The 10,230-nt window shown below is 34.0% G+C and overlaps 2 protein-coding genes across 3 annotated transcripts in view; one reads left to right on the forward strand and one right to left on the reverse strand.

Moving 5' to 3' along the window:
• On the forward strand, nt 1–6,564 carry LOC107560550 (arginase-1-like). Its single transcript, XM_016244762.1, has 8 exons — nt 1–230; nt 377–449; nt 2,780–2,954; nt 3,051–3,210; nt 4,079–4,173; nt 4,263–4,367; nt 4,439–4,575; nt 6,362–6,564. The coding sequence occupies exons 1-8, from the start codon at nt 126–128 to the stop codon at nt 6,523–6,525; spliced, it is 1,014 nt and encodes a 337-aa protein (XP_016100248.1). The 5' UTR covers nt 1–125; the 3' UTR covers nt 6,526–6,564.
• Nucleotides 6,565–7,796: 1,232 nt separating this feature from the next.
• Nucleotides 7,797–10,230, reverse strand: part of p4ha1a (prolyl 4-hydroxylase, alpha polypeptide I a) — a 28,232-nt gene continuing 25,798 nt past the window's right edge. For both annotated transcript variants that reach the window (XM_016244765.1, XM_016244763.1), the window contains exon 15: nt 7,797–8,279. In XM_016244765.1, the coding sequence (XP_016100251.1) occupies nt 8,209–8,279 (71 nt within the window). In that variant the 3' untranslated portion in view covers nt 7,797–8,208. The remainder of the gene's footprint in view (nt 8,280–10,230) is intronic.

Here is a 10,230-nt window from a genome sequence, read left to right on the forward strand (position 1 = left end):
GTTAAGACAGAAGAGCGCGAGCAGCCCAATCACTGTCCCCGCACAGCGTGTCGTCACACGTCCTGCAATCTGCTTTGATTTTAGAGCCGCTTGCTCAGACTGCCGCTGGATACATTGTAACAGTGATGAAGAGCTTCGGCGGATTACGAGCCGCTTTTCACATATTCAGAAGAGACCTCCATCATCATCACTGTGTGGGAATAATAGGTGCACCTTTCTCTAAAGGACAGGTGAGATATAAAGCCCCCAAACACGTCCTCGTCTCTTTTCAAATAATGATATTCACGTATTAAAAAAAGAATATGTTTGCATAAAAATCCCTGCATGGTGCAGTATGGTAGTGGTCCAGTGCTCATGTTACTGACTGTTACTGCAGCAGAGGGATGGTGTGCAGAGAGGAGCAGACCTCATTCGAGTTGCTGGATTGGTGCAGAAACTTAAAGAGGAAGGTACCACTACTACACCTCCTGATATTTACACTGCTTTTATTTACACTATTGCCGATATTTACACTCTATGTCACATAGTACTGAATAAAATTAAGAACATTTACTTACTATAGAGTTAGGGTTAGGATTTTGTTTAGGGTTGCATATAATTAAGCGTAATTTCTTGCTATTACAATAGTAAGTACATGCAACACGGACACAGTAAAATAAAGGGTTACCATAATTTCATATTCAGAAACATTAATTTTATATGTATAATAACTTATATGGTTACACTTTATATTAATTGCAGCGTAATTATGCATGTAAGGGTTTGGCTTATAGGGTTACTTGCATGGAATTATGCATAACTAATTGTTATTATTATAGTAAGTGCATGTAACATGTGTAACAAGGACACCTTAAAATAAAGTGTTACCAGAACAGTCAAAAAAAACTTAAAGTGTTACCCTTATATTAATTTATATATATATATATATATATATACAGTGGGTACGGAAAGTATTCAGACCCCCTTAAATTTTTCACTCTTTGTTATATTGCAGCCATTTAAATGTAAAAATGTGATTAAATGTGGTTAAAATGGATGAAAATATTAAATTATGACTAGCTATAGCATCTAAAAAATATAGACTGTACAGTATATGAATTCATTTAAACTTTAACCTAAATCTTGATGTAAAAATGGTAATTTGTTATTTGTCAACTAGCCATTACACAATACCTGCAACTGCTAATGTGTATTTTAAGGTAAGGTAACATGCAATTGTTATTTATCATTGCCATTTTTGTAAAAAGGGTCTTTATTTGATCTGTCTAACTGTCTGTTGTTGCATAAATGTTTTATGGCTTTAAACAAACAGCTAGAGGGACTGATGCAAGGACAGCAGATCAGTGCTGCCATGTGTGGTTTTTATTTATTTACCTAAGATGCGATCTCATAGGAGCAGTAACACTGACGTTGCACCATTCCCCTTTTTGTGTATTTGTGTGCAGTATTGTGGATTGAGTTCTGTTACTGAATAAGAGTGAAGCGTGTATTTGCACAAACAAACCCAGTAATGTTTAATGCTGTTACTTCAAAACTTGAGTTGAAAGTAGAACAGAGAACTCTATAGGTCTTTAAAGTTAAATCAGTGACAGACTGGCTTAAATGATTTATTTAAATATTCATTTCAAGATTTTTGACATATTTGAAGGATACTTTTAACAGCATTCATTCAATAACTGAATAGCACACTCCCTAAGTGAACGTTCAGTTTTGTTTTGTTTTTTAAAGAGCTGTTTAACAGCAGAATTGATCTCTATTTGTATAATTGTATCAATATTTTACTTTTTATCGTTGTAAAACTACTTTGAAACAATCTGTATAAAGCACTGTATAAATAAAAGTGACTTGACTTCACATGCAATGGGGTCACTGCACAGTGTACTTGTTAGTGTAGTTATATAATCAAGTATTGAGCAAAGAGTAATGAACAAATAACATGAACATGGACTTATTATTCAATATCAGTCTCCAGCCTGCCAGTTTTTTTTTTAAATAAATAAATAATATAATATAATATAATATAATATTTTTTATTGAAGATAGTATTATATAATATTAATTGTTTTATTCTATTATTAAATATGTATAATTATATTAATATTTTTCAAAATATAAAGAAAAAAGAGGTGAGAGAGAAACACTTCCACAAACTCTCAACCTCATGCCACACTTTCCAGTTCCGAAGAAATGGATGAAATGAACGGATGAATAATAATAATAATAATAATAATAACCTTACTCTAATTCTACCTTCTTTGTTATTGTAATATGATAAATTAATTGAGATTTATTTTTCTTTTATATTTTTGGTGTAATAATAATGCTTAGGCAATATTGTATGTACACACAGTCATGCCAATAAAGTATTTTAAATATATTAAAAAGGGAATGGAAAAATGAATGGTAACTCAAACCTTATGCTGTGCATCAAAACAATATATTATGGATATATGTTTAGTGAATGACTTACATTTTGGTGTGTTCTTCACATAAATCATAAGATTTGTGGAAACATAGTGCATAAGTCATTTTGGAGCCCAACAGCCAACACATTAAAAAAATTGTATGTATGTATTTAAGCCAATCTTTCGTGTTTCATTTATTTATGAGTGACAAATATCCATCACATTAAAACTGTGTAATCCAAATGGATGGAAACTTTATATTGTAATGATTGTATGTATGGAAAAGAATGGTCAGTACACGTTTCCTTTCGTGTTCCGTGCTAAAACTATCGTTATGTGTAAATGATGACACAAAGCCCTTTGTCCCTCTCCAGGTTGTGTAGTGAAGGATTATGGGAATCTGACGTTTGAGGACGTTCCCAATGATGAGCCAGTTGGCAGACTGAAGACTCCGAGAGCAGTCGGCCGTGCCAATGAGCTGCTCGCAGGAGCTGTGCAGAAGGTCAAGAGCGATGGAAACACTTGTGTGATGCTGGGAGGAGATCACAGGTCATCGTGTGCTTTCACTTCTGTTCAATTTCATATTTGGAAGCAGGAAATCGTTGTTGAACCTATTCTCAGAAATGGGTTTGCTGGTTTTTACAGCTTGGCGATTGGTTCGATCTCTGGTCATGCCGCCTCAAGACATGAGCTGAGTATTTTATGGGTGGATGCACATGCAGACATCAACACACCTTCAACCACGCCAACGGGAAACATTCACGGCCAACCGCTGTCGTACCTCATCCATGAACTGCACTCAAAGGTGACTGATGGTCTTGAATCATTTCAGCACCTTTGTTAATGTTTGCGTAATATGTTACATAGTTATTACGTTACTGTCAGTCTCATCACCAAAAAAAATAAAAACTCCTAAAGAGCTGTTCAACTGTAACATCCTGACCATGCATGGCTCATAACTAATAAACATCAACAACTTACTTCATAGAAACATTCATAGAAAATTTCATAAAATTCTCAGAAAAACACATCAATGTCCTTTAAAAAATTTTTTAGTTATTTTGCTTTGTGACATTACTTTTATGCACCAATTAGAACATTTATCCTTAAATTCCCATTAACATAATATCACATTTAACTTTTTTTTTTTTTTGGCTATTGCTAGTAATTCAAGATTCTCATTACTTATTCTCATTATTTTCATTCTAATAGTCAATATTTATTAATCACCATAAATTAAAAACAGTATAACGCATATAAGAATGATATATATATATATATATATATATATATATATATATATACACACATACATACATACATACATACATGTATATATAGAGAGAGAGAGAGAGAGAGAGAGAGAGAGAGAGAGAATTTGTTCAAATTACAATAATGAAAATGAGACTTTGAATTATGTTAATAAGAATTTATGTAGGAAACCAGCTTATTCTGCAAAAAAAGATACAAAAACTTCAACAGTGGTAAAATAGATTTTCATTCCTTTTTAGCAAAATATAATTTCCTGTTAATATATTCTATTCCTGTTTGGTTTTTGGGTAAAATATTACTATAAATAGGTTCCTCCTGTCCTTTAGCTTTACTTGAGACAACGTTTTATGATTTGAAACATTGATAATATTTTGTACTTTTTTTCCCCTAATGTTTCTTAGATTCCCATAATTCCAACTTTTTCATGGTTAAAACCTTGTGTAGCAGCTAAGGACATTGTCTACATTGGGCTCAGAGATGTGGACCCGGGAGAACAGTAAGTTTGTAGATTCTACAAAATCATACATGCATCACATCACTATTTCAAGATTCTTTTTGAAGTTCAAATCATATTTTACGTCACAGTTATATCCTGAAGTACCTTGGAATCAAAGCCTTCTCCATGACAGAAGTTGATCGGCTTGGAATAGCAAAAGTCATGGAGCAGACATGCGATCACATGTTTTCAAAGTAAGTGTGTGACTTATTTTCTATTTACCATGACCTAATATTGTATTGAGGAAACAATCTTTCTGGATCAGGGTGAAAAAACCCATCCACCTCAGTTTTGACATTGATGCACTGGACCCATCAGTGTCACCTGCAACAGGCACACCTGCAGGGGGAGGCCTGACCTACAGAGAGGGGATCTACATCACTGAACACATCTGTCAGACAGGTGAGAACATGAGGATATGTAGATCTGTCGTTGGAAAGAGATTTCTAAAACTTCCAGGCTAATAAGCCGGCAGCTGTTTGGCCTTTCTGAAATTATTAAAGGGGTCATATGATGCGATTTCAAGTTTTTCTTTCTCTTTGGAGTGTTACAAGCTCTTGGTGCATAAAGAAGATCTGTAAAGTTGCAAAGACTAAAGTCTCAAACCCAAAGAGATATTCTTTATAAAAGTTAAGAGTCAACCAGTTAGTGTTGAAGCAGCATGTCAGGGAGATGCTGTGTGATTCAGTGCGAAAGCAAAAGCACTTTATTTGGCCTTCCGGAAGTAGATGCAATTAGAAATCATTGGCTAAGATTTATTTACAACAGAACAGCACAACCCAGATGTTTGAATTTGTGCAATGCATTTTATGGACGACAGTTTTTTGAACCTAGAAGAGTACAAGGCCGGCTGTGCACAAAGGCTATTTCTAAGAAGAAAAAAAAAAGGGTAAATTCCGACTTTGCTATGACAATCTGGCGCTTCTGAATCAGCGACTGTAAGTATGTTTTGTTATTAGTTTAAGTTTGCTATTGACTGTTCAAATGCGGAGTTTTGCGCCACGCAGAGTAACGCTTCGTGTGTGTGTGTGTGAGAGGGGAACAGGGTCACATCACAGGCGAGTGAACTGTCTGTCAGAAATCATAGCACGTCAGCTGTCTTAACCGCGGCTTGTGTACTGCATCATCACTGTGTCTGTCACGCGACTCTGTTGCCCTTTCGGGCTTGAACTGATGCAGTTTTTTGAACCTAGAAGAGTACAAGGCCGGCTGTGCACAAAGGCTATTTCTAAGAAGAAAAAAAAAAGGGTAAATTCCGACTTTGCTATGACAATCTGGCGCTTCTGAATCAGCGACTGTAAGTATGTTTTGTTATTAGTTTAAGTTTGCTATTGACTGTTCAAATGCGGAGTTTTGCGCCACGCAGAGTAACGCTTCGTGTGTGTGTGTGTGAGAGGGGAACAGGGTCACATCACAGGCGAGTGAACTGTCTGTCAGAAATCATAGCACGTCAGCTGTCTTAACCGCGGCTTGTGTACTGCATCATCACTGTGTCTGTCACGCGACTCTGTTGCCCTTTCGGGCTTGAACTGATGGTAAAACTAACGACATTATTAACTGTCTTGATATTTACTTGATATTTAGCTGAAGCTCGCGATTATGGTAAGGGGCGTTACATTTCTGACACGTGCTTGTGTTGTTCGGCCAATCACAATGCACTGGGTCAGCTGGCCAATCAGAGCAGACTGCGCTTGTCAAAGGAGGGGGCTTTGACACGTTTGAGAGAGGCGGGGCATAGAGGACCTACAATAATGTACAGTATTTGAAAAATAATGTGTTTTTGAACATTTAAAGCATGTCAATATATTCTGTTACACCAAATACACAAAATAATGATCTTTAAAATAGCATCATATGACCCCTTTAACCAAAAATCCGAGCCCACTTTGCTGCTTAACAAATGTGTTAGCTCCCCCTTGTGTCAGTTTCAAAACCTACCAACAACCCAGTTAATAAATAAAAATATAGTAGAAAACAACAGTACAATAAGTGTTTAACTACTTTTGTATGCATCTCAGTAAAGTGAATTTAATAAATCGACATGATTCTCTCTAGAGTGCACTCTAGATCAGCTATTAAAAGCCATAGCCAAAAGCCAAATGCTAAATGAACAAATTTCATTATCATAATCCTTCGTGGTCTTTGTTTGGCATGTTGATATGAATGTATGTTCTCGACTTCCCTCCAGGACTTCTCTCTGCTGTAGACATGGTGGAAGTGAACCCAAAGCAGGGCAAAACAGAAGACGAAATTAAATCAACAGTAAATGCTGCTGTGGATCTGTTATTGGGCTGCTTCGGACGGGTCCGTGAGGGGTCTCATGATCCAGATTACAAAATCCCAAATTTATAAATCACAGGCTTTATTATATATATATATATATATATATATATATATATATATATATATATATATATATATATATTTATATATATTTACTTATTGTCATAATTTTTAAGCCATCATGCCATTCTGAATTTAAAAATAATTTAAAATTGTAATTCCCATTTATTTTATTCCTGTATAAAAATGAATTCCAAAGATGATTATACAACAGTATACTGCAATGTGCAGAAAGTACAAAGCTGTACATAAGGTACGATTGTGTTTTTGTTTTGTTTTTTCAGATGCAACATCATTTTAATTAAAAGGCCATTGTTGGCAAGTAAATAAGACAAAGTAAAAATATATTTAAAAATGTTTTCCAAAAGTTTTTTTTACACCAGTGACAAATCATTTTATTGGGAAAAAAAATGTCATTTATTTTTCTATGATATTAATAATAGTGTCTGACACTATAATAGAAATGTAACACCTGTCAACCACTTTACTAAAACAAGGGTTTGACATTTTGCTGGTTATGTGTGGATTTATAAGAAAAACACACACAAAAAATTACAGAACATCTTCAGTTTGCCTGGTATCAACACAGTAAAGCTGTTCACAGACTAAATCACAGGCTTTATTTTTGTTATTTTGGCTTTTTGTTCTATTATTTTTACTTGATGTCATCAAGTAGGCCATGTTGAATTTAAAAACTGAATTATAATTCAGCTGTACATAAAGTATGTTTTTCCAGAGGCAACATTATTACAATAAAAAAAACATTGTTGTAGGTTAACAATAAAGAACTAAAACTAGAACTATAATGTAAAATGATATTTAAAAACAATCAAAATGTTTTCCACTAAATTCATACAAGATGCCAATTGTAATCATTTTTGTAGAAAAATATTTTTTTTGTGTTATTTTTCTGTTATATTTATTATTGTGTCTCTGGCACTCTCCGAGTCATCTGTCACCTACTCAGTTGTCAATCAACCACTGCACTGAAAAATTAGCAGTTTGGAATAAGTGTTCAAACTATTTGCACTTTCTTATTTACTTTTAAATAATATAATTGCCAAAATTAAACCATCAATTTTTTTACTTTTGGAATGCAAATGATGCAGGGTGTAAAAATCACTAGTACATTTTGGGACCTTGCCACAATTTTTGTGATCATTTCCAAAGAGATGGTGAAACGAATGCCACGGGCACTCATATAAATATAAAATATGAATTCTAACAATTATTTATAGTTATATATAAGTTGTTATTATAAAAGACAAGGGCACAAGTGAAGCAAAAATAATTTTTATTCGACTGTCTCCTATCGTTCTGTGAATGTTGCGAACAAGCATTTTGTGTTCTTTCTGGCATTTGTCACTTTGGTCTGGCTGTCAGTCAGAATAAGTGTTTGAGATATGCTGATATGATGCCATTATACAATAGCTAATAGCTAAAGGCCTGTTTGTAAAGGAGTGTTGTCAGGAATAGCTCTATCCTTTGAAGCCCTGGTGTGCAATGACAAAAGGCACTAACAGAGGTAATGTAACTGTAGGCTGGCTCACACACACATACTTTTCAGTTAAAAATAAATGTGACAGGTCACACGTTGGCTGCTGCAGACATAGTGGACATGAACAGCAGTTCTGTTCATGTTTTCAGAGTCCAGGGGGAGGAGTGCGTGAAGAAGATGGTGGAGGTGTTTGATCAATCTGTCTCTTTCAGGCCGCATGGTCTCCTGAATTCCTGACCTCTTTCATGGATCCATTTATTTGACACTAACGGACAGACAATGAGAGAAAGAACAAACGAAAAAGACATTAGACAGATTGTTCTATAATATTTCTGTAAGAAATTCATCTCAATGGTGGCTATGCCTTCAGAAAAGTAACAGGGTTGAAAGTTTATAATGTTTAGGAAGCTTTAGATTGTTGATATTTCAATACTAACTATTACCTTATAAATTATTTTTTACATTTTTTATTTTAACAAGGGATAATTATGATGGTAACAGGGTTGACACAACATGACTTCAAGACTTTTAAACGATAGATTATGCCAGCAGGAAATACTCATGAAAAAATAGGTTTTATTTTGACTAACTATTTGCTGAAGTGCATAAATTAAGAGAAAAAGATATGTAGTGCTGATGGTAACATAGTTGACATTTTAAGATAAAGCTTAAGATGAATACTTATGTGTCTTCACTTCCTGAAAAGATAGTCATTAAGAGGGTTTTTTTTTAGTTATGGGATAAAACATTATTTTGTTATGATGGTAACAGGGTTGACATATACATATGTCATATGTATATATATATATACATATATAAAACACTAATACAAGAGTTTTAAATGATGGATTATGTAGACTTAAATGTGCTTATTAGCTAATACAGCAGGAAATACACATGAAGAAAGTAAAAGGTTGATAGTTTAATCTGACTTAAAAAAAAAATTATTAGAAAAAATAAATGTAATGATGGTAACTGTTTATTATTTAAGATGTGATGTGATTTAAGAAATGATAAGATGTAATGTTATTTAAGAAATGATGATAAAGTCAGTAAGAGTTTTTATTTTAATTTATGAAATAATAATTTTAATGAGCGATAATTATGATGGTAACAGGGTTGACACATAACAGGTTTTCAAGACTTAAATGAAAGATTATCAGCTAAAATGTGCTTTTTTGTTAACAGCAGGAAATACTTCTGAAGAAATAAAAGTAAAAGGGTTGATAGTTTAATCTGACATCACTAACTATTTGCTCAAGTGCATGAATTATTAGAAAAAAGAAATTTAATGCATAGTTGACTAGGGCTGTGCGATATGACGATATATATCAGATGGATGAAATAAAAAGTCTATCGTTTCATATTATAGGGACTACATCTGTAGTATGGACACGCGTTTTTAAGCACTGCAGTTTTAAAACAACCGATTTTAAGCCATTGAAACACAAACAACAGAGCTATATGCGTGCGCCGTCTCTGTTTCTGTGTGAGAGGAGTGTGCATTTTTTGCCGCTTTATTGGCTTTGAACGAATACATAAACACACTCTCAAATGCGTCAGAATCCCCGTTTTTGCAAGTATCCTCATAAACACAATAATTTAGGTCTTATGAGAGAGTAAACAGCTGAAAAAGAAAACGCATATGTAACAGTATATTGGATCCGGACTTCGGTCTTAATGGGGAAGCTGTCCAATATTAGTCCTGTCTGCCATTCATATTAATCAAACAACAGTGAGAGAAAATCTCTTACTGCTCTTGACTAAATAACTTTTGTAACTTTAATAAGAAGAAATTAAAAAATAATAATAATGATATATTTATATACAGTGGAAAGTATTCAGACCCCCTTAAATTTTTCACTCTTTGTTATATTGCAGCCATTTGCTAAAATCATTTAAGTAAAAAAATTTTCCTCATTAATGTACACACAACACCCCATAGACAAAAAAACACAGAATTGTTGACATTTTTGCAGATTTATTAAAAAAGAAAAACTGAAATATCACATGGTCCTAAGTATTCAGACCATTTGCTGTGACACTCATATATTTAACTCAGGTGCTGTCCATTTCTTCTGATCATCCTTGAGATGGTTCTACACCTTCATTTGAGTCCAGCTGTGTAGGTCAAAGGGAAGAGCTCAGAGACAGAATTGTGGCAAGGCACAGATCTGGCCAAGGTTACAAAAAAATTTCTGCTGCACTGCTGCACT

This window comes from Sinocyclocheilus grahami, unplaced genomic scaffold (genome assembly GCF_001515645.1).
Source record: "Sinocyclocheilus grahami isolate Dianchi unplaced genomic scaffold, SAMN03320097.WGS_v1.1 scaffold733.1, whole genome shotgun sequence".
NCBI classification, from domain to species: Eukaryota; Metazoa; Chordata; class Actinopteri; order Cypriniformes; family Cyprinidae; genus Sinocyclocheilus; species Sinocyclocheilus grahami.